The sequence below is a fragment of the Pogona vitticeps genome, chromosome 1 (genome assembly GCF_051106095.1).
Source record: "Pogona vitticeps strain Pit_001003342236 chromosome 1, PviZW2.1, whole genome shotgun sequence".
NCBI lineage: Eukaryota > Metazoa > Chordata > Lepidosauria > Squamata > Agamidae > Pogona > Pogona vitticeps.
In genome coordinates this window covers 210,828,228-210,853,187 of record NC_135783.1, presented here as the reverse complement: position 1 = coordinate 210,853,187, position 24,960 = coordinate 210,828,228, and the positions used below count along the sequence as shown (strand labels likewise).

General features: G+C 42.2%; 1 protein-coding gene across 29 annotated transcripts in view; it reads right to left on the bottom strand.

Moving 5' to 3' along the window:
* The window catches only part of BAZ2B (bromodomain adjacent to zinc finger domain 2B), a 297,222-nt gene that overhangs the window by 109,839 nt on the left and 162,423 nt on the right, over positions 1-24,960 (bottom strand). For all 29 annotated transcript variants that reach the window (XR_013536707.1, XR_013536710.1, XR_013536708.1 and 26 more), the window contains one exon: positions 14,254-14,412. Coding sequence is in view for 23 of the 29 variants with exons in the window: in XM_072982530.2 (XP_072838631.2) it covers positions 14,254-14,410 (157 nt within the window). In the remaining 6 variants the exon portion in view is untranslated. The remainder of the gene's footprint in view (positions 1-14,253; positions 14,413-24,960) is intronic.

Sequence of the window (24,960 nt, the reverse complement as noted above, 5' to 3'; positions counted from 1 at the left end):
GTTTGTGTAAGGTTTGTGTAACTTGCCACAGCTAATAACAGCTAATCGATGAAGTGCTAAGGAGTGTTTTGGTTGCATTCTTGGTCATGCACATGACTGCACAACTCTGACATCTTGTCAATTTGCTGTGCAAATTAAACACACCTTACACAAATATCAAAAGGTTTAGGCTATTAATGCTAACCAACATTTACTATTAACTAGAATTTAATGTGGTTGATAGATGTTTACTATTGCTATTAACAGCCAGGAACGTTAGAACAATCAGTAAAGATGGGCACGAACTACTGGTTTAAGCCAGTTTGCTTAGTGGACGAACAGGTGTTCAGTGCTTCAAAGCCCCACTTCCTCCAGCATGTGTACATTTGGATGCAGCAGGCTGGCTTCTCTGCCCTGCCTCCTCTAGACACTGCCTCTGAGTGGGCACCTGCCAGAGGAGGTAGGCTTTGAAGCACCAAACATGTGTTTGGCCACTAAAAGAATTGGCACAACCTGCCAAACCGGCAGTTCATGCCCATCTCTAGTGAGGAGCTTCAGATTATAGCTTCAAGTCCTGCTAAGAGCAACTTCTGCGTAGCTTTAAGAAGACTTAAGGCTATGCTTAAAATTAACATAAGCTGTTCAGTCCTATGGATACATTCCTTTAAACCATAGCTAAGGGACACTGAGGGATGTGGTGGCATTGCGGGTTAAACCGCAGAAGCCTCTGTGCTGCAAGGTCGGAAGACCAGCAGTCATAAGATCGAATCCACACGGCGGAGTGAGCTCCCATTGCTTGTCCCAGCTCCTGCCAACCTCTGTGTAGGCATCCTTCAGTCTCGAGAGACTATGGTAACGTGCTCTGTATGGAGGTCTTGGAACACCGTCTAGTGTGGCTGAGAAGGCCAATTCAAGAGTGACAATCTCTTCCACAATGAAGACAAATACAATCTGTCCCCTCTCCAGGTCCCTGGTTTTGCTTGTTTCGGGACTGCCTCTTTGCCTCGGCCTGCTGTACAAGTGTCTCTTCAAATTGGGAGAGGCCATGATGCACTGCCTGCCTCCAGGCTGAATGCTGACGTCAAGGTTTCCCATCTGTTGAGGCCCATTCCTAAGGCCTTCAGATCCCACTTGCAGATGTCCTTGTATCGCAGCTGTGGTCTCCCTCTGGGGCGGCTTCCCTGCACTAATTCTCCATACAGGAGATATTTTGGAATCCGACCATCAGCCATTCTCACGACGTGCCCAAGCCAACGTAGAACAGTGCTGTTTCAGTAATGTATACATGCAAAAAATTCCAGCTTGTTCTAGGACTACTCTATTTGGAACTTTGTCCTGCCAGGTGATACCAAAAATCTGTCGGAGGCAATGCATATGGAATGTGTTCAGCTTCCTCTCCTGCCGTGCACAAAGGGTCCAGGACTCGCTGCAGTATAGGAGTGTGCTCAGGACACAGGCTCTATAGACCTGGATTTTGGTGTATGCCGTCAACTTCTTATTAAGCCATACTCTTTTTGTGAGTCTAGAGAACATGGTAGCTGTTTTCCCAATGTGTTTATCCAGCTCGACATCTAGGGAGAGAGTGTCAGAGATTGTTGAGCCAAGGTACACAAATGCATGAACAACCTCCAATTCTTGTGTGGAGATAGTAATAGAGGGAGGTGAGTCCACACCCTGGCCCATGACTTGTGTTTTCTTCAGGCTGATTGTTAGTCCAAAGTCTTGACAGGCCCTGCTAAAATGATTCATGTGTTGTTGGAGGTCTTCAGCAGAGTGGGCAACAATGGCTGCATCGTTGGCGAAGAGAAAGTCCCACATGCATTTCAGTTGGACTTTGGTCTTTGCTCTCAATCTAGAGAGATTAAAGAGCTTTCCATCTGATCTAGTCCGGAGATAGACACCTTCTGTTGCAGTTCCAAAGGCCTGCTTCAGGATGACAGCAAAGAAGATCCCAAACAGGGTCAGCGCGAGGACACAGCCTTGTTTTACTCCGCTTTGGATGTCAAAAGGATCCGATGTTGAGCCATCAAAAACTACAATGCCCTTCATATCCTCATGAAAGGACCTGATAATGTTAAGGAGTTGAGGTGGGCATCCAATTTTGGGAAGGATTTTGAAAAGGCTGTCCCTGCTAACCAAGTCAAAGGCCTTTGTGAGATCTATGATGGCAACAAGGAGTGGCTGTTGTTGTTCCCTGCATTTCTCATGCAGCTGCCTGAGGGAAAATACCATGTCGGTGGTGGATCTATTAGCTCGAAATCCACACTGTGATTCTGGATAGACTCTGTCTGCAAGCACCTGGAGTCTCTTCAGCACAACACGGGCCAGCAGCTTCGCTACAACGCTGAGAAAAGAGATACCACCGTAGTTATTGCAGTCGCCCCTGTCGCCTTTGTTCTTATACAGTGTGATGATATTAGCATCCTTCATGTCCTGTGGTACTCCACCTTCCCTCCAGAAAAGACAAAAGACTTCATACAGCTCAGTGGTGATGATCTCTTTAAGCACTTCAAAACTTCAACGGGGATGTTATCCTTTCTAGGTGCCTTGCCAGAGGCAAGGGAATCCAAGGCCGCTTTTATTTCTGCTAAAGTTGGTTCACTGTCCAGCTCTTCCAAGACAGGCAGACACTTGATGTTATTTAATGCCTCTTCGGTTACTACATTCTCTCTAGAATATAGCTCAGAGTAGTGCTGCACCCAGCGTTCCATCTGCTGTGCTCGGTCCTGGATGATCACGCCTGTAGCAGACTTCAAGGGGGCATATTTCTTCTGTACTTGACCTAAAGCCTGCTTGATACCGTCATACATTCCCTTGATGTCACCTGTTTCCGCTGCTGTCTGTATCTGAGAGCAGAGCTGAAGCCAAGAATCATTGGAACATCTCCTGGCAGTCTGTTGGACTTGGCTACGAGCAGCTTGAAGAGCCTGCAAGTTGTACTCACTAGGACAGGCTTTGTATGCTGCTAGAGCTCTCCTCTTATCCTCGATGGCTGGGATCAACTCCTCCGAATGGGCTTCGAACCAGTCGGCCGTCTTTTTGGTCTTCTTGCCAAATGTGGACAAGGCAATGTTATAAACAGCGTTCTTGAAATGTTCCCATCGTTCAGGTGCATTTGCATCAGCCGGGCCTGGAAGGCTTGGGCAAATTCCTACACTTTTCTTTGATTGCGAATCTTGTTGATGTCAATACGTGGTCTTCCTTCCTTTTTAGTGTGATACAATCTCTTTGTTCGCAGTTTTACTCTGCTACACACCAGGGAGTGATCAGTATCACAATCAGCACTCTGGTAACTGCGTGTGATCGTAATGCTAGGAAGGCTAGAACATCTAGTGAGGATCGAATCAAGCTTATGCCAATGCTTCAATCTTGGATGTCTCCAGGAAACTCTGTGTTGAGGCTTTGTATTAAAGAACGTGTTGGTGACACAAAGACTATAATAACAGCAAAATTCCAGCAAGCGTTGGCCATTTTCATTCATCTTCCCAATGCCAAAACGGCCTAGACAGGTGGGCCAAGAGTTGTGATGAGCACCAACTCTAGCGTTAAAGTCTCTGAGAATGAACAGTAGTTCTCTCTCAGGGACCTTTTTGATAGTAGCTGCCAGACTGTCATAGAATTTGTCTTTGACTTCTGTTGTGGATGACAGTGTTGGTGCATATGCACTGATGAGGGTGACCAGTCCTGCTGATGAGTGGAGCTGCAGAGACAGGATTCTTTCACTCCCCACAGTAAGTGGAACAATGGATCTCAGCAGAGTACTTCTGACTGCAAAGCCAACACCATATTCCCTGGTCACATTCGATGGTTTTTCCTGGCAGAAGAAAGAAAGGTTACTTACCTGTAACCATGGTTCTTCAAGTGGACCTCTGTGAATTCACACATATGGGTTTAGTCTGCGCCTGCGCTGACATTCTCGGAGCATTCTAGAGCTAAAAGTAACAATTTTATGGTGTGATCCCCCATGAGGCACAAGCTCCTCCCACCCAAGATTCCCCTCAGTTCCTGCAATTTGTCCGCCGGGCATGAGAGTTATACAACAATAAGATACCCGTGACGACAGAGGGGAGGATGGGTGGGTAGTGTGAATTCACAGAGGTCCACTCGAAGAACCATGGTTACAGGTAAGTAACCTTTCTTTCTTCTTCGTGGCCTCTGTGAATACACACATATGGGTGACTGGCAAGCTTACTTATTGGCAGGTGGGACGTCACGGTAGGAAGGATGGCATCACATTTCTGCCAAATCTAGTGGTATTGCATGTACCCACGTGTAGCCAGTATTGCTCTGCAAAGGTAGATGGCATGGATCATATTGGTGCACGGTAGATGTCGAGAGTCTCGATTGTACTCTGAATGCAGCCGAGGTAGACAGCACTCCGTGGAGCGAGGCTAAAGCTAATTAGACGGTGACTCGTCTGACTGCTGGCAAGCCATAGATACAGCCTGGACCATCGATCTAGAGATGGATAGGAAGAAACTAGACTTTTGAAATGAAAAGAATGAAAGCATCAAAAGAGCCTGTCATCTGTTTAGAAGCTCTGGTAGTGTCCAGAGAAAATGCTGGTGAGCATCTTACATAAATATTGTGGAGCATGTGCTTTAAAGGAGATGATGGTGATCTGAAGAATGATGGTAAGATGAAGCATAGATAAACATGAAAATTAGTCGAATACGTCAGGAATGAGACATTAAAGTAGGAAGTCACTTTATCACGAAAATTGAATAACAGGTGGATCAAATCACAATCCAGCTATTTCGCGCGTTCCTTTGGCAGATATGACAGCCACTAGGAAGGCTGTTCAAAGTAAGTAATTTGGCATTTGAAGAGAAAATGGGCTCGAATGGCAGGCACATGAGTGAATTTAGAAATCTATAGACCATTGAGGAACAATGTGTTTACATGGAGGACGGATGGTACTGAGTCCTGTGAAAAGATGTTTGACCCTAGAGTGAGACAAAAGTCCTACCTACCAGAATAATCTGGTTAATGGGCAACAATAGCAGATTATAACATTTTAAAGCATAAACAGAAAGCCAAGTAGGCAACAGTTTCTAAGAAAGTTGGTAAGGTAGTTCTTTGTTTCAGTATATTTAATAAAGATTTATTTATTTACACATCGACATCGAGTTCATGGTTTTTGAGCTCGATCGAGCACTGATGCCAAAGTGGGAGTATTTCCCAGGTTGCCTAGTTCATGGAAGTTAGGAGGTGAGGAACCAGAGGGAACTGACATGTGTCTGTCTATATCGATCTGAGACAGGCGAACTAGGACCAAGTACCTCAAGGAGGTATTTGGATCGCATTTGATTAGGAATGATTGTGATGGAAGATTCTCCGTAGAATGAAATGTATCGGAGGGAAGAGTTATGGCAAATTCCCTGTCCACTGCCATATGAATATGTCCCCAACAGTGTTTCCGTCCACACCTGCACAGGAGCAATAAAACCTGTAGTCGGCGTACGAACCCCAGTGAATACATTGAAGGTCGATACTTTCCAATGGTGATAGAACCGAACTTGCAGTTACTTGGATTAGGGATCCTGCAGTTGGTCAAAAGGAAAAGATACCACTATTGGAGTGGTTGGAGGCTGAGTCTGGATTGCTTTAGCACTGAAGCCGTGGAGGCCATGAATTTGGGGAGATGATTGCTAGTAATAATAATAATTATTATTAGTAGTAGTATTTTTAAGAAAAACATACACTATAGTACCAGTACAGGTAGATGTCCATATCTCGCAGGGGAAGGTTATTATCAAACTGATATCCTGTACCATCTGAAAGACCTTGCAAATGTTGAAAAATTGAATGGCAGTGAAACCTTAGGAATTACTGATTAGATAATAGTGTTGAGGCTGGAATCTGAAACTTGCGGTAGAATACACATGAAAAGATTTCTGAGACCAAGGATGGGACGGATGCCTCCGTCCTTTCTATGTATATAATAGCATAGAAGTAGAAGCCATGCATAAGCCAGATGTAGGAACTTGGATTATGACATGTTTGCCCAGGAGGCAGAGGTCTCTTCCTGGAGGATATAGACAAAAAGAGTGAGTCTAACGTTACTCAAAGGGGAACAAAGACAATTATATAACGTAACCTTGAGAGATGTGGTGACATTCTTGTATGAACCGAAATGTCTGGGAGGCTGAAACTCCAGACATGGTTGAAAGGACTATGGGTAGAACTGAAAGAGGGATGAAAGGGCTGTCGGCCCATATATAATTTAGCTGTTTTCCTATTCTGTGTAAATAATAATAATATTTCTAGTGTCACCGGTCTAAGACTGAAGAGACTGGTACCATGTAATGGAAGACATTCAATTCTGTCCTATGTGTCCTTGATGAGCCAGTGGTTCGTGACTAGGTGAGCCTTCTATAGATACTAAGGATGTGACAGTAGTTGAAGCCCTTTGCATGTCAAGCAGCAATCCTGTGTTGCTTTGCTAGAGTCGTGGTCTCAGAGCAAGAATTTCTAAGCTCTGTTTTAATGGATTTCAAGAGAGGTAGAATTTGAGACCAAAATTGCTCCAGGTAGGCGCCTATTGTGATTGATAGTTGGCCACATGGAGCAGAAGTGAATGAAGGGAATAAGTCTCCCTGCCAAAGACATCAATGTTTCCGTATTCTTATTAGTAGGGTTCAGGGAAATCATTTCTCGTTTTGGATAAATTTGTTCTACGATGATAGAAATGGGACTGGAGTCATCCCAAAATTTCTATGTCATTTCCTCGTACCTTGTACCTGTAATACATTCTTCCTAGATCTTTAATAGGAAGTGGCTTGGTGCAAGCATCCTTTATTAGCTTCAGCATAGTTAGTGTAAGTGCTCAGCTAAGTGATGGCTGGGTCTGGAAAAGGCGGTTCCTCCATTCCCAATAGACAGGATGCGGTGAACTGAGAAGTGAGCTGCGCGAATGAAAAGAAGCACACTGAAGGTGACAGAGGATGATAATGGATCGCATCATATTGGAGGGAGATTAGTTCAAGGAGTGAGATCCGAGCTTATGTCCAGAATTGGCAGATTTGAAGCCAGGACCGGTCGTGCTCGATCATAATGGGCCTTGACACGAGATGGATTGGAATTTGGAAAGCATCTTTTCCTGCCAAAGTGTTATATGGTAGAGAAAAAGAACAAAAATCTTTTCCATGTTGAGGTCGATCCTAATGGGTTCAATGTACATCAAAGATAGTGGCAAAGCTGGTAGCTATGATAGAAAGAAGTCAAACGGACTGCCTGGTTAACAACAGAGAAGTAAAGAGCCTGCTCAGTTTGCAGTCCTACCAGCAGTTCTGCCGGTCAAGGCACTGCCTCCCCACATGTCTAGGGGTGGCGGCTGGTAACTTTGGGGTTGAGGCGTTTAACGTTCCCGGAACGCCATAGGCTGATGGGAACATCTTCAGGCTCTTGCAGATGTTACAGCACAATGAATGTGTTACCTTCTAGATCCTGAACAGGTTATCAAGAATAACAATCTTTTTCTGACTAAAAAGCCATACACCAACAAATGGCAGGCCCTAACCTGTCAGTTGCTTAGACACTGGTTTTCAGGCGTATCGAGCAGCAGTGTGTTTGTGATGCACCTGCAACAGTGCCTCCCAGTGATGCGGAAGGCCTGAACTGTAAGCCTGCACATGAGCTACCTGCAGGGTGGGCAGAACCAAACTCCATAAGTGGTGATAAGCCCTCATGGCAGAGGAGTACGTGGCTACACGGCGACCAAAAACAAATAACAACGCTGACCAAAGAACTCATCTGTTGACAGTAAAGGAGTGTGACCATCTGTGACAACTGAGAGGGGTGTAGGAAGATTGGTTGGAAACTCTTCCACTCCCCAGCGACTCATGTGAGTCTCAAACCTGAATGGGTTAACAGCAGGTTTGATCAAGGCTCCAAACATTATGATGCCGGAGCCGAGTTCGAGGGAGCACTACATCTGTAAAGTGCATGTGGAGGCATAAAGCACTCCATAGCCCATGGCTCAGAATGATGCCAGGTAGAGCGGGATGGTGATGGTGGCCGAGAGCTCATAGCTCCTATCCCAAACAAAAGGGACTGGTCCTACGCAACCTTGTCAGTGTGACAGGACCTACCTGAGGAAAATTATCCAGACTTACCTGACAGCGGCAGGGTTCTCGGGTGGACTCTTGTGAGTCCTTTCCTTATGAGCCTATGCGGGCACTGGCAGCTGAGACAGGGCCGCAGGCTACTTTGTGAGCGAGCCCATTGATAAAGAGGGCTGTTTTGTGCCAAATTAACAGCCACCTGCAGGTGCTGCCCCAGGCAGGAATATCACCGACTAGCAGGGCTAGTGGTGGGAGTTGCTGCAGCCCCCCTTTCAGAGGCAAACTAGGGCTGTCAAATGCTGCCAGAAAGCTTTCGCCTCAGCACCTGGTTTTGGAAATAGCAGCCACGTGAACAAGGCCTCTGATAAATCAGGCCCAATATACCAAACACCCAAGGGCGTTACCCCAGACAGGCAAAGCACTGACATGCAGGGCTAGCCGCAGGAGCTGAAGGGGCCCATTGTATCCCCAAAGGGAAACCCAGGCCTTACCTTATGTTGCTGGCACATCTACAGCCTCGGTGTGCAGCTCCCTCCAGAAGTCGCAGCTACATGAGCAGGCGCGCGAAGGAGGGTTGGTGTGCGGCACTCACACACAGAGGCGCTTCCCATGTCAGGAGGAATCACTGACAGTCAGGGAAGGTGCCTGGGGCAATAGGAGGCCCTTCTTCTCCTAGGGACAGGGCAACAGAGCCCTAACTCCTGCAGGGTCCCTTGAACAAGCCCCTTGAAACAATCATCCATCACCAGTCTCTCTCATGGTTGCTCATAGAGAGGGTGTGGTGAGACATGCCTCCTTTTCACTCTCTTCTCCTCATGAGATAGAGAGACTTAAGCTCCAACTCAGGAACGTCAAATGCCCGCCCTCATGTAGGGCTAAAAGGGCCATGGCCGGACTGGATGGTAGCGCAGTCACTGAATGGCCAGTTGGAGCAGAGGCTATCAGGCGATCCCAGAGTCTGTGCAGGTAGAGCTGGCATGTCGTCTCCTCAGAGGCAAATTTGCTAGCCTCTGGCGAGGATTCCTCTGTTGATGTAGACTTCGATTTTAAGGACTCCTTGGCATTGTCGGGTCCCCTACTGCGGCCTGCACCTATCTGGGTAAGATGTAGCTTACTCAGGCAGAAAATCATTAATGTGCCTGAGAGTCAAAATGAGTAGGCCGAAAAAGGCGGGGAAGGAGAAAGAAGCAAACAGTTGAAGCGTGTGTGTGTGTGTGCGGGGGGGGAGGGGTAAGCCAAATAGCTGGCAAGTGAAAAGAAAATAACTCACGGGGGATCGTAGATTAGATAATTGAGAAGGGAAAGAATCCAATTTAGAGGGAATTGATCAATAAGATAAGGGGGAAAACCCCTGTGGAAATAGCTCTATGCTCTGTAGAACTTTACAGCACGGCGGAAAAAAGGAACTGAGGGGAATCTTGGGTGGGAGGAGCTTGTGCCTCATGGGGGATCACACCATAAAATTGTTACTTTTAGCTCTAGAATGCTCCGAGAATGTCAGCGCAGGCGCAGACTAAACCCATATGTGTGTATTCACAGAGGCCACGAAGAAGAATGAGAAGTTTTTTTCTTTGACATATCCCATGTCTGGCAATCTCGTCTCTTGCAGGGCAACAATGTCCATCCGCAGTCTACACAGTTCGATGTCGATGACAGCTGTCTTGCGGACGTCCTCTATTTCCTGCAGGTTGTCAGAAAAGTCAGGGGTCATTGTCCAAACATTCCAGGTGCCCAAATTTAGGGCAGATGTTTTCTTCTGATTGTTGCATGGTGCAGGGTTATTGCTCTGCTTGTTGGCTCTCCCATCATCAGAAGTAGGCCCTGGCATCATGCTCTACACCAATCGAGCAAAACTTATAACCAGTAACTGCTAGTTCCTGTGTTATTTCAATACTGTATGCAAAGCTGGAGTGTCCTCTCCAGAGCACGAAGCCTGGGTAGAATAATATGGAGGACAGGCTGTTACTCAAGCAGCAAATCCCCCCTCTCCACTTCACTGAAATAGTCCAATGGAAAGGCAAGAGCCAATACAACTCGTTCCAGCGACGTCGCAGGAGTTGGCAGAATGACACTAACTGTCTACGGGACTCTGGCTCCGGATTTTGCCCCAAGGTTATCTCCTGAAGACTTTCCCATCAGTGGATATAGCCATAAGGCAGTGGAGGTTTGAAATCAGAGTTTTCCTTCTCCTAGATGGGCTGCCTCACATGGCTGACGAGCCCCACCTACCCGCCAACCTAGCAGTTCAAAAGCATGTAAAAATGTGAGTAAATAGGTACCACCATGGTGGGAATGTAACGGCGTTCCGTGTCTAGTCGCGCTGGCCACGTGATCACGGAAACTGTCTACAGACGAACGCTGGCTCTACAGCTTGGAGACAGGGATGAGCACTTTCCCCTAGAGTCAGACACAACTGGACTAGATGTCAAGGGGAACCTTTACCTTTACCTAAGGGACAGTGCCTGGACTGATGCAAGAATTTTTGCTTGATTATTTTATACATATATGTGTATCCAGTTAGAGAGGAGGCAATTTAGAATCTTTTAGACTGCCAGAGTAGCTAAGAGAGCTACCTGAGACATTGTTGGCAGATTCAACCGATTTCACTCTATTTCTGTCCAGGTGTACTTACTTGCATGGAGTGCAAATGTTGAAAATTGCACAAATGCAAAAACAACACAAGTTCCAGCACTTTCTTAACAAACCTATCTGAGTCATGGTTGACCTGCACTTTTCACCACTGAAGCAAACATTATCTGGATCAAACCAATTTTGCTATTAGCTTTGCTTACTTGGTACATATAAAAGATTTATTAAGAAAATAAAAGCTACATAAAAATTGGTTAACAAAGTGTTCTTAATTGTTTCTTTGCATAATTTGTTGTAGACAGTTTATCAAAATTCACACCTAAACAGTTTACAAGAATTAAAAAAAAAACCTTTTCAAGACATCAGAAAAAGTTCCCAAACTGCATTAATTCTAACTGTTTATTACAACCAATATATAATAATGAAAGGCAACATTACTAGAGCAGCAACTGTAACAATCTGGTGGAGGGCAAACACTGCCTTAAAAATATTATTACTGTATTCAGATCAATTTTGAATTTTCCACAGTTTGTGAGGCACAGAGGCAATGTCTTGGCGCACGCACCCCATGCACATCCATCCATATTATGTGGCTTTGTACACAGACTACAACACTGGAGGCACCTCTGCACATGCTTAAGAGATATTTTGTTCTTAAATATTATGTCACATGTTTCAGAATTAATCCCACACATTTAAGAAAGATTCTAAGAACAAACCCTAGGGAGGACCTTTGTAAATTAATTCCAACACTAAGGGCTAATAGTTCTTCTAAGAAATAGCTTGAGAAACTGTCAGACGTGCAAGCTTTTTTAATATATGCAGCAATATATTAATATTATATTTAATGCATACCAGACTAAGTGATACAGTGTTCAGGCAATTCATGGAGTTTCTATTATAGTTCAGACAGCAAAGCCAGTACAGTTACAATTCTTAACTGTCTCCAACCAGCTTTTGTAATTGGGATCTCCTGCAATTGACAAATACGTATACTTACATATTCAAATTATACATTAATAGCAGTTGCTAGGGCAAGGTTGGTGATGAGAGCATGTTGCAAGTGAAGAGTGTTGACCATCTTCCCTCCTCTGCTTTCTGTAACCAAATACCTTCATCTCATAGAGACAAACATGCAGAGAATTTTTATGGTACTGGTTTCTTTTGTATCCCATAGAGAAAAAAGCAGCAGCAAGGAGCAGGGGGCAATATTGACCGGGAACATATCTAGGGGAAGAGGTGTGCATTCTTCCTTCATTAATATCACAGTCCTGATCTCTATCAGTCTCCAAAAAGGGCTACTACTAATATCTTTAAAATTGAGGGCTATCATAACCACTATGTCTGTTTTGACACCAACAAAAGGACAAATGAAAAGCAAGTACATCCATGTGAAGATGTCCAAAATGTCAGGGATCTGTGCACCTTTGCCCATGCAAATCGTCATATAATGATGGGAGGAAGGGATATCATTGACAACAATAGCTACAAAGATAAATCTTAGTCCTAAAATGTATGGGACTACACCTAGAAGACAACTGGATACTCCGGACCTCTCCTTCCGTGGGCAGAGGCACCCACCTATGGACATTGCCCAGTGTAGTGCTGGACCTTTCTGTCACTGTGGCTGCCCTGCTGGCAGTGCTTTGCCTGCAGCAGGACAAAAAAGTTAAATGATTTAGAAAACTACTGAGACAGCCAAGGATCCATATAATCCCAGTCTTCCACTGCTCTAATGGTATGTGACTTGGAATCAACTGGCATCTGAGATCTAAACTACATATTATATTAAATATAGAGTACCTGGAGAGGAAATGCCTAACAATATTGGTTCATGCTTTGGTAATCTCCAAAATAGAGTACTGTGAGGCTCACTATTATAGGGCTGTCCTTGAAGCTAGTATGGAAAGCAAGCTAGACCAAATTGCCGTGCCAGACTGATTACAGGTACCAAAAGATATGAATACATATCTCCAGTTCTGGTATGCCTCCACTGGCTTCCGGTTTGCTTCTGTGTTTGATTCAAGGTGTTGATTATTACCTATAAAGCCCTAGGACCCTGATACCTGCTGGAACGTGTCTTTTACAAAACAACTATCCATTCACCCCATTCCTTGCATTTGTTACTGTTAAAAACAACAACCTGAAAGAAGGACAAGAAAGTTACCACCAGAGACCGGGCATTTTCAATTGTGGCCCCATATCTCTGGAATAAATTACCAATAGAGGTTTCCTGTCAAAAAACTACTTAAAACAGAATTGCTTAAAGGTGCCTTTTATTAATGTGCGTCATTTCATGTCCAACAGTGATTTAAATGTTCTCATTTATGTCGAATTTAGCAAGTTATGTGGTTTGCTCTATCATTTATTGTTTGTCATGTTTATACTCCTCCACCAAAAAAAGATTGTTTATGCTTTCAGAAAAGTAAATAATGGTGTGAGGTATTGTGGTTCATTTTCCTCACCACACATCCATCCATTTATCTTTAGATTCCAGCACGCAGTACATTTTTGGTGCCCTGGAGGAAATCCTCAGATGCCCTTCCCTAGATGTTACTTGGGTAAGATTTGCAAGCTTCATACGTATCTTACCTGGAAAAGTTCCCCGTGGGATATCATAGCCACAGTGAAACAACTACACTTGCATATCAGAGGAGGCATTTCTTTCTAAATTTCCTACAATAACTATACCAGCTTTAGACATTTAAGCATCTGTTTCAATGTCCTTTTACACTGTGTGGCAAATATAGGATGGGAAGATGATAGACAATGTGGTGGATGCAAGCAAATATGACCACATCACCTTGGTTCCGGCTTGCCTTCAGTGGTTGCCCTTTGTATCCTTGATCAGGCTCAAGGTTATGACACTCATGTATAAAGCCCTCCACAGTTTAGGCCCATGTTACGTGTTGAAGCATCTTTCCTTAAATGCCATCTGCCCGACCCACATAATCATCTCAGTCAAAGCTCCTCTGGGTGGCCACCCTGAGGGAGGCCCATAGGTCCTCTACAAAAGGTAGGACCTTCTTCGCGGTGTCTCCAGCCTTGTGGAACCAGCTTCTGGAGGAGCTCTGCCTTGCCCCCTCCTCCCTGCTGACATTTAGGTGGCAACTAAAGACCTGGCTTTACAAGGAAGCTTTCCACCCTGACCCTGGCTGATCACCTTTTCCTTTTCCTTCTGTCTGCTTTGATTCTTATATGACTGTTTGCACCATCTGCTTTTAGGGTTATTTGCAATTTGCTTTTAATTTTTTTATTTTTATTTAATTTTTCGTTTTATATTTATCATAACAACCCTGAGTAGTGCCTCAGCACTAATGGGAGCAGGGTAGAAATGCAATTACATCAATCAATCAATCAATCAATCAATCAATCAATCAATCAATCAATCAATCAATCAAACAAACAAACAAACAAACAAACAAACAAACAAACATTCTTCTTATCAAGAAAAAAGTTTCTTCTTTTATCCTGCAAAGGCTGGTTTATTTAAAATATTTTTACCCCACCTTTCTCCTTAAAAAGGACCCAAGGAACCTCACATCATTAAAAAGACAGTGTTTAAAAGCTAAAGACCCATGCCACAAACAATCTCCATTGCAAAATGTACGTTATTTACCACAGGTGTTGATTGTGGAGCTTAGTGATGCAGCTCCAGTGGAAAGGCCACCTTTGGAAACTGCTGAAACTACAGAAGAAGATGAAGAAGCAGGAGACAATGTCGCTGTTGTAGAGGAGGTTGCTGCTGTTGATGTTAACCGCTCTCCAGACTCCATATCTGTAAGAAAAAAAAGACACATTGGCTGATGCAGAGAGGGAACATTCAAGAATATATCAGAATATTTCACCTTGTTCAGAAGCCCTAATCACCAGGAACGGCGACTGTTCCAAACTCAGTAAGACTCCCCACCAGTGGCGGGAGGAGGGCCAGCTTCTCCCAGTCCATGATCTGAGCTATTCAATCTCAGATTTAAAAGTTTCACAGCAGAAAGGGAGTGAGCTCTACCGTGTTTCTGAAACACACAGATCTCTGCTTTTGTTGCCATTACCTATAATAGCAGCAACATACCTCCCACAAATGTCAACAGTAATGCATTTTTCAAGGTTTCTTTTTCTCCTTCAAATCATAGAATGTAAGTGTACTTGTCATGAAGAAAGAACATTTGGGTTCAGTTGCTAATGTATCACTGTTTAAAGCTCCATCATTTCTATTTTCATTTTCATATAAAATATTTGTTACTATAAAATATAGTATATAATACATAAAATACTCAGAGTATTATGATATGTAATAGTTTTTTTACCTCAAATATAAGAACCTACTGAATGTAATTGGACTACATTGTACAATTGTTCCAGAAGAAGAACTCCTGTTTCTATATTTTATATGCCATTTAAACACAGACATGGTATTGGTTGTTACATGTTTAGGGTTCAGTGACACAACTATGCTGAAGACATCCAACTCTATTCCTCTTTTCCTTCTAAATCAAAATATACAGTTCCAAACCATTATCTCATGTCAGTAATGGACTGCATGAGAGTAAACCTATCAAAGCTCAACCCATTCAAGACATAAATATTCGTCCTTGTTGAAAGGCAGAGATAGGTGATGTATTCAAACTGTACCTGGTGGCATAATAAGCCCCTTGAAGACTTAAGGTTAATCTCTAAGCACTATTTTGTATACACAGTGTGCAGGGAAGGCCAGATTTCTTTAGAGATGCTGCTGTTTTGTTTAGTGGCTGAACAAGGTGTTCAGCACCCTAAGCCCTGCCTCCCCCAGCACACACTCACTTGGAGGCAGCAGCCTAGCTTCCCTGCCTCACCTCCTCTGGGCACTGCCTCTGAGTGGGTGTCCACTGGAGGAGGAGGGGGGGTTTGAAATGCGGAATACTTGTTCAGCTTCTAAATGAACCAGCATGAACTGAGATGTCTTTTCTTAGCTCTGCGCTTATGAGGGGGTGAGCTCGGAAGAGACTCATGTTCAGACATCAGTGGAAACATTGCCCACCCTGAAAATGCAGGGCTCGAGTGGGTCGAGGCCAGGCTGGATGGGGCATCAGCCAATGAAGGGCCAACACTAGGTGATAGGCTGTCAGCCGAAGGAGGGGGCTGGTGGAGGAGTTATGCCATCTATATCAGAAACAGTCTCTGGAGCTTCCCTAGAAGATTCGTCAAGAATAGGAGATGGGAGATTCGGTTGCAGTGAATATGGATGGACCAACTGGGGTGACTTCTTTGATTATTTTTTTGTTTTGTTTTGTCTTTCTTCGATTTAGAGACATCCTTCGACTTGGAGGACTTCGATGCTCAGGTCGGCTTTGATCTCAAGGGCTTCAGTTGTTCTTTGGGTCTTGGAGATGGGGTTGCCGGGCTCAGAATCGAGCATTGTACCTGTCTGGGAGCCTGGTTCCACTGTGGGAGCTGGAGGGTGGAGAGATTTCTCCCAAAGGTGAGATTTAATCTTTGTAATCTTAATTTGAGGGCTAGTTTTGTAAGCTTTTTGCACTCCAAACAGCTATGTGTCTGATGTTGTTCTCCAAGGCAGAAGAGGCAACGATCGATCGATCGTGGCCACTGGAGAGTGGGATCTTGTTTGTACAAAGCACACACCACTTAAACGGCCCTGGGGGGCCATAAAAGAAGCAGGAAGAAGGGGAAGGAAAAGGGGGAAGGGAAAGGAGTTGGAAAGACGCAGAAAAAGGATAAAAGGAAGATAAACTCACAAGGGAACATCAAAAAAAAAGAAGAAGAATTGGTCATAAGGCACGATAGAAGATGATTTCCAAAATTGAAAGTACAGCACTAGCTCGTTTTAAAGTCTGGCCTGAGCGGTGGCTAAAAGGAACTGAGGTCTTTGGCGGGCAAAGCATGGGCTCCACGAGGGAAAATCCCACTAATTACATATCTCTAAGCTCTAGAGGTTTCTGAGAGGTCCTACGCAGGCACAGTATAACCCAATTGTGTGCATTCACAGAGACCACAAAGAAGAACAAAGTATTTTATATTCATTCTATTTTTCTTTTCTTTTTAAAAAAATTTACTTCACTATGATGGCATATATTACAAAAACAGGTTAAACAGTTAATTTTAGCATATGAATTGGGAATGAATTCTCCTCCCCACCCCTATACATACGATGATGGACTGCAAGAACCCTTTCTACTATACTTTGTGCTACTACAGTCCATAATAACCCAGGAATCAAATACGGATGTAAACCAATATTTGTGATGCTAAAAAAATCAACTGCGAAATATATTATCTGACTAGAGTAAAACAAAAACAAAAAGTTGGCAACAGTATATTGGAGAAGTATACAGAAGAGAAGCAAGGATGATGGATTCCTTCAAAGAATCATTTAATGAACACCCAGCAGTTTTAGAAAGTAAAGAGGAAGTTGATTTCAAAGCAATTGGAAGAAATAAATCACCAGGAATAGACTGCATACCAATAGAGCTATTTCAAGCTACAGAGACTAAATCTAACACAATCCTAAGAAGAATATAGTAAGAAATATGGAAAACAAAGCAACAGCTCTCAGACTGGAAACATTTAATGTATGTAGAAAGGAAGGAGAAACGAAAGATTGCAGTAAGTATAGGACCATCACATGAATCACTTGTGGAAACAAACTAATGTTCAAGATATTACAAAGATACATTAGCATAAATGGAGCAAGAAATACCAAATCATAAAAATCATAAAAACACATTCTAAAATGCAAAGGTAAGAAAAAATACAAAGAAATACAAAGATTTTAGGAAGGTTTTAAACTAATTTGGACACTTAAGTGGTATTACTGGATAGGGCAGATTTTTCCCCTACTGATTTTATATCTGTTTTTCAGTTTTCAAACTGCAGTTTTGAATATTGTTTTCCATTTAGTTATATCGTAATATTATGACCCAAATTTTACTGTTGTTTGTGTAAAGTGTTTGCAACTTGCCATGGCCAACTGCAGCTAATTGACGAGGTGCTGGGGCATGTCTCCATTGAGTATCTGGTCACATGCTCAAGTGAGATGCTTCCTGGCAACTCTTAGTCAATTAAGCATAATTAGCTGCAGCAAATTATGCAAAATGTATGTGAATATTAACAGGATTCTGACCTATATTACATTATGTTTTCATTTGATTACTGTATTCCATTATTTGAATTTATTGGGAACCACCTTGGAAACTTCCATTGACAGAAGGCAGCATATTATAACATGCATACATACATGCAAACAAAACAAACAAATGTGCAGTGGAACCTAACATGACTAAACTGAGAGGCATATCATGAGAAGACAATACTCTCTGAAAAAAACAATCATGAAGACAGTAGGAAAAGACCAGAAATGAGATGGATTGACTCCATGAAATAATCCGTATTGCTTTGAATTTGCAAAGGATCTGTTAGGAGCTTCTGAAACTCATTATTTATTTGTTTGTTTGTTGCATTTATACCCCGCCTATCTAGTCAAACGACCACTGTAGGTGGCTTCATTAGGAAGGACTGCTTCCTTCCATATGAATCTACCCAGCAACTGAGATCTAGCCAGAAGGCCCTGCTGAAAGAGCCGTCCCTCAGTGAGATGCGAGGGATGGCCTGAGGTGCAGGGCCTTTTCAGCAGCTGCCTCTGGTCTTTGGAATGCCCTCCCAAACGACATCCAACTGGCGCCAATGTTACTGACATTTTGGCGCCAGGTTAAAACCTCCCTTTTCCGGAGGTTTTTTAACTGAAGTTTTTAAATTGAAAGTTTTTAATTTTAACTGATAGAGTTATGGATTAAGATTGTTTTTGTAGATTGTTTTTGTTTTATTTTTGCTTTTGTAAAGTACTGTACAGATGTAACCATATTGGTTTTTAGTGTATTTGTTTCAATGGAACTGTTTTAATTGGTGTTGGAAGCCACCTGGAGACCCTTGCAGGGTGCGGGTGGCATACAAGTCAAACAAACAAACAAACAAGTTCATAAGCTGGAAATAACTTGAAGGCATATAATAACAAAAACAACAACAGTTGGATGAGGTATAATGTAAAAAGCCTATTACAGGAGTGAGGCCTTCCAAATGCCCCTCTTGTACCACCAATATTCAGTGTTTACAGCAAGGAATGTTTTTAAAAGTTCTTCGTGGCACAGTGGTTAAACCGCTGTACTGCAGCCAAAACTGCACTCACGACCTGGGGTTCAATCCCAGGTAGCTGGCTCAAGGTTGACTCAGCCTTCTATCCTTCCAAGGTTGGTAAAATTAGTACCCAGCTCATTGGGGAGGCAATGTGTAGCCTGCATAATTAACTTGTAAACCACCCAGAGAGTGCTTGAAGCACTATGGGGCGGTATATAAGCAGCACGCTTTGCTTGAATGCATCCCTCTACTGATAGATCTCTGATGGATCTATTTACAGCGGTTAGAAAGTAGGTCTATGACTTTCTTGAATACATTAGCACTTCCTGTTTAAAAGATGGTTCAGGAACTGCTGTTCCACTTTTTTCAATTTCATTTAGGCAACCAATTATTTTCGTTCACAATACCCTTTCTAAAATCTTACAAACTGCTAACAGATCTGACGAACTATCTGGTGGGCAGAACAGAATTACTTGTAGCAGTAATTAACTGCTAGATGCAGGGTACCAAAACATCGTATTAATATATCATAACTAATTTCAACTGTATTGGAGGTTAATTTATTCATGCTAATAAAGGTTTCATTCTTTCCTTCCTTCTTTCCCTGCCTTTCTTCCCAACAAAGGTATGCAAGATGGATTACAAAGCATTATTTATTTCATTTATTAAACTTCTGCCCTGCCCATCAATTGGCGAGCCACTACTCTGGGTAGATACAACCAGAATAAACATAAAGCTATACAATATGCACGAAATAAAACAATAAAGAGAAAAAAACCCCTCCAAAACCCACTATGTTTATAAAAAGACCACATAACATCCAGAATGGCAGATGTTAGAGACAGAGAGAGAGACAGAGAGAGAGAGAGAGAGAGAGAGAGAGAGAACAAATATTTAAACAACTAAAACACTATACAATGTTAAAATAATAAGCATATTACAATTAAAACTACTGAATAAAAAACATTCAGAACTATTTAAAAGCACACTGAAACAAAATGTTTGAACCAGCTCCCATTAAACCCTCTCTTTAGCAGACAGTTACTTATGAAAAGCTGCTGAAAAAAAAAGGCCTTTGTCTGCCAGCAGAAAGACAGCATGAAGTGGGCCAGCCTAGTTTGCTGGGGAAGGGAACACCACAGGCCTGGAGAAGCTACTGAAAACGCCTTTTCTTGTGTCCTCACTGAACATGATTGTAAGGATGGCAGAAGGGCTCTCCAATGCTTTTATAAGCCAGAAGGGCTTGTTATAAGGAGATAGTCCTTCAGATAAACTGGGCTCAAACCCTTGAGGGATGTATAGGTCAGAACCAGCACTTTTGTCCAGAAAGGGACCAGCACCCACTGAAGCTGTGGTCACAAGGCATTTCTGTTGTAGTCAAGTGTCCAGCTACAGCATCTTGGACCTAGTGACATCCAAGTTAAGTCCATTATTTACTGAGCTTTTTAATATTTATATGAAGTTATTAAATTGGAAAAGCCCAATTCCAAGCCTACTCCTCGTGAGATATGCACACAGAGTCCCAGAGCTCTCCTCTTAGGGTATATGGCTACAATTAGAAACCAGGTACAGTACTAGAAGAAACATTATCTTGTTTGAGAAATATTCAGTTCTTTCACTCATATCGGTGTGCTTCATCATAGGTATAATAAATGCAGTAATCTAGGTGATAAAATCACTTGTACAATATTCATTCACTCAAGATTATTTGCAACATACAACATTCCATTAAATATCTCTGAAAACTGAGATAATTTAAATGTTATGAGCAAATATATTATTACTATTTTTATACGCAATAGATTTGACAGAAATTTATTTTTCAAGGCGGTCTTGTGAAATGTCACAACTGGCACTTACATATTCGAAAACCAAAAAGAAAAGGAAAAAAAGTAGCATGAAAAAGCAGAGTGCATTAGGTAGCTGAATTGTAAATGTGAGCCTTGACACTTTTTCCTAAAGGTTCACCTATGTAACTACAAAACTGATGTGACACAGACATTATCTATATTGTCTACCACGGTGGTTCAACAGACATAAGAATTTTGTTTTTAATTTAAGACTAAACCTTAATTGTACCCAGTTACTTCATTACTCTAAACCACAGCAGATGGCTGACATTGTAAGAGATAATCCCTGAAAGAGTCATTAGTGAGGATCAGCAATAATTAGACTGCAACCCCAAAGGTTCATGAGAATTTAAAAAAAGTATCAATACACGGCTGTCTCCCCTTATAAAAAGCAACAAGTGCTTATTACATTTCTGGGTCTTTGCCAGTGCCTAGCCAGCAAACACATTGGACAGTAGTGAATTAAATAACTTTCTTATTTATTTATTTAGTACATCTTATTGCCCTTGGTATAGTTTACAACCAGGAAAAACAAAGACTATTAATAATCAGCTAGTAATCAATAATAACAACTACAACAATATAGATTACTTCACTATTCAAATATTACAGTATTAAAAATTATAATGTAAACAACAAATTAAATATTAAATGATTCACAGCAAAGGAAGTTCTTAGCCTAACATCTAAAAACATAATGAGGACCACAGGCAATTCTCTCTAGAGATGTCATTTCACAGATTGCAGGTTATTATGAAGCAGACTCATTTTAAGGTAGCTGCCTGTTGTCTTGTTACCGGCGGCAGCACCAGAGAAGAATCACCAAAGATGATCTTGATAATCAGACCAGAACATATGAGTGAAGATGCTTCTTCAGGTAGATTACTAAAGGAGCTACAGTATTTAGAGGTTTAAAGGTCACAGCAATACTCTGAATCAGGCTTGGTAAGTGACTGGTGCATCCAGATGAGAGAGCTGAATCGTAAGTATCTGCAGCATCTAGGCTCCCAATGATAAGTTAAACAGTGGACCTTAATGTAACCCCAATAAGTTAATCACTGGTCATGCTGAACTCCTTAGGTCTTCCCCTGAAGTTTTGTTTGGGTCAACCAGAGCTACCAAATGAGTGAAAAAGATGCACTCTCAGTGGACAATGTGGGCATACCAAGTACACAGATGACTCACCAGTGCTGGTCAGAAGAGGAATCAGATGCCTCCTTACCCCTTCCTTTCAGTGCTACACAGCCTCATAAATGGGAGTTCACAGTAATATGAGAGTGTATCAGCCAAAGCCAATAAGAGGAACCCATGCCCACTAAGGCCAGTAGGACACCACTGGATGTATGAGCATCCTTAGATTATTGGCTTCAATTTTGTTAAAGATAAAACAGACGGTAGACGATATTGTTCCCAAGTCTTATGGTTCCTTGAAGACTAACAGACATATTCAAGTGTGAGCTTTTGTGCATTCCAATCCACCTATTAATAATAATAGAACACATAATTCAATTATTTTTCTGTCCCTACCCATTACATTTTTCAGGCACTCTCTTCTTTGCTCTGGCACAGAAGAAGCTTCTCTTCCAGCTTGCTTAGAGATGGGCAGTATTTTAAATGAGCAGAGGTATCCAACTGAACCAACACAGCTGACCTTTGTGCAGCCTTTTAACTAGCTAGCAAAAGTTTTCTCTTTCCCTTTGCTAACTACTATATAAATATTTCACAGCTAACTGAAACGCACTCAGGCAGCCCGATAAATAAATGATGTATTTCATAAAACCAACATTCCAATCAAATTAAAAACTGCATATACTGGAAGCAAGATGAACACACCAAGGGAAAATAAAATATGGAGTAATTCCTTTGCCTTTCTCCATTTACATTTTAAGTTAAACATGTTCATTACTGCATAGTATCAGCTATTCTGCCTTGTGAAGTGGATCTTGCAGCACTGGATGTATACACATATCTATCGATCCAATTATCCCCGAAACCATCAGTTAATGTTGACTACAAGATGTCATTGGCTACACAGGACTGGTCTCAAGAGGCAAAGGCGGGAAGGGAAATCAACATTCCCTCCGCTGACAAATGCTTCCAACCCTTAGCATTTTGAGCTGAAATATTCTTCTAGAAAATAACTTTCTAGAAGAAAAAGACAGAAAAATGCTTATACTTTACAATCTGCCCAAGATTGTATTTCTCAAACTAAGACTATACCTATTAAAACCTTATTAGTATTACTGACCATGTTGCAACTATTGTTACTAAAAGTTATTATTTCAATAATTAGAGAATATTTCTCAGAACTGAAGCAATCAATGTGAATATGGACCCACAACTAATCATATCATATGCCTGTTTTTCTTAAATATTTATCCCATAACTATTCTCAAACAGACAAACTATGAGATTTGTGCAGCATAAAATAGATCTCTGGTTGTTTGGTTGGGTAACTGGAAGCATGGGATTATCTTCTACTCAAAACACAACCTGTTATAACATAGTTCAGATGCAATCACACATTGTACATATTCGTATTTGGGTTGAGACTGGGCAGATCACAACTATGCATCTTTGTGGTCTCTGATTTTCTATTATCATAAAAGTGTCCATGAGAAAGGCAAGTCCTTGTTTTCCATGAGGACCTGCTCTTACGAATTTCTTTTTCATGCGGGATAGTCCAAAGCTCGGAAGCATTACTGTTTTGGACTACAATTCCCAGAATCCTCCAAATGGCACAGTCACTGTTGCCTTAGTCCAAAGCAGTACCACTTCCAAGTTTAACCCGAATAATGAAAATTGTTTGCCATCAACTCACTTCTGACTTCTGGTGGCCCTCAGGGTTTTCTAGGTAGAGAGTACACAGAAATGGTTTACCCCCTTCTTCTGGGGGTGCCCTGGAACTGTGCAGCTTCCCTAAGTCTACATAGGCAACCTTTACTCCTGAAAGGAACAATGTGGTTGAAATCAGAACCTCTGCTGGATATCTAACTCACTGAGCTATCTAGATAGCTTGCGATAACCCTACTTTTTATCAAAATAGACTTCATACCGACAACAGAGACAGAAACAAAATATTAGAAAGATTTAATCTATAAACTTGAATACACATAACCTTTCCAAACCTAGTAGTGTAATTAGTTTAACATACAAGGCCATGATCTTACCGAAGTTGATCAGTTTTGTGCCACTGATTTCAGTGGGATGTATTTAAGCACATATGTAACCTATTGCTAAAATGACAGAACTTTACATCACTCATGCCCATGGAAAGACGGGACTAGGTCATTGAAAACCATGCTGGCCTAGAATCTATAGGAGGTGGCAGCTATATCCTGAAGGCTAGGCAAAGTATTGGTTTGCAAGGTAGAAAGCTAGGCTTTATCAATCCAGAACCTTCACAACTGCCAAACACTGGAACCTCTACTGCTAACTTCTATTCTCTTCTACTTCTGAAGGGTTTGAGCACACCAGAAGTAATTCTCCACATTAGGTCCTAGCCTCTGACCACAAAATCTCTGATTCATATTCTACGTCAGCCTATAAATCTCTGGCTGCAGAGCCAGAGGTTGGAAGTTCAATTCTCCACTGTGACTCCTTGACAGGGGCTGGACCACAGGGTCCCTTCCAGCTCTGCAGTTCTAAGATGATGAAATCATTAGTATTTGCACGAAATCATGCTGCTCCCTAACTCACAGAACTCTTTTCAGACACTATTTCATATTACCTGGCTTTGTTCAAATTACTAGTTATGTGAACATGGGTTCCTAACTCCCACCCTTGCTACTGTATTTCAGTTCACCACAATATGCCAAATCCCCTAACTAGTTTTAACAGCAAGATAAGCTTCACTACACTGTAGCTGCTTCTTTGAAGCTAGTAAAGGTCTTCTGCGGATCTTACATGTATTCTGCGAAGTCACTCTGAAGAAATAGCTGTCTGTCTTTGATAGACTTAGTTACAACCATTCCTGAAATTCCAAGTTGAAGCATAGATCATGATCAGAGATGGGAAATAATTTTGAAAACGATAAGGAAGACAAAACCATTTCAATTTTGGAAAAAGCTTACTTTGTGAATCGAATTCACCACAAGACACATAACAGCTTGAGCCCCTTCGCTGGCAAGTTCCCCTCCTTTCCACACACTCATGAATGTACCTTGCTTGCAAGGGAAGAGCTGGTGAGAGGGGCCGGATAGGGAAGGGAGTGCAGAATAGAGCAAAAAGCTCCTCAAAGATGTTGATGGCTTCTCTGCCTGCCAGCATAAACTCTGGGAACTGTAGCATTTTATTCTTTGATTATTTATTTATAGAAAAATGTGTAATCCATTTGTCCCTCCAAACAGAAATGT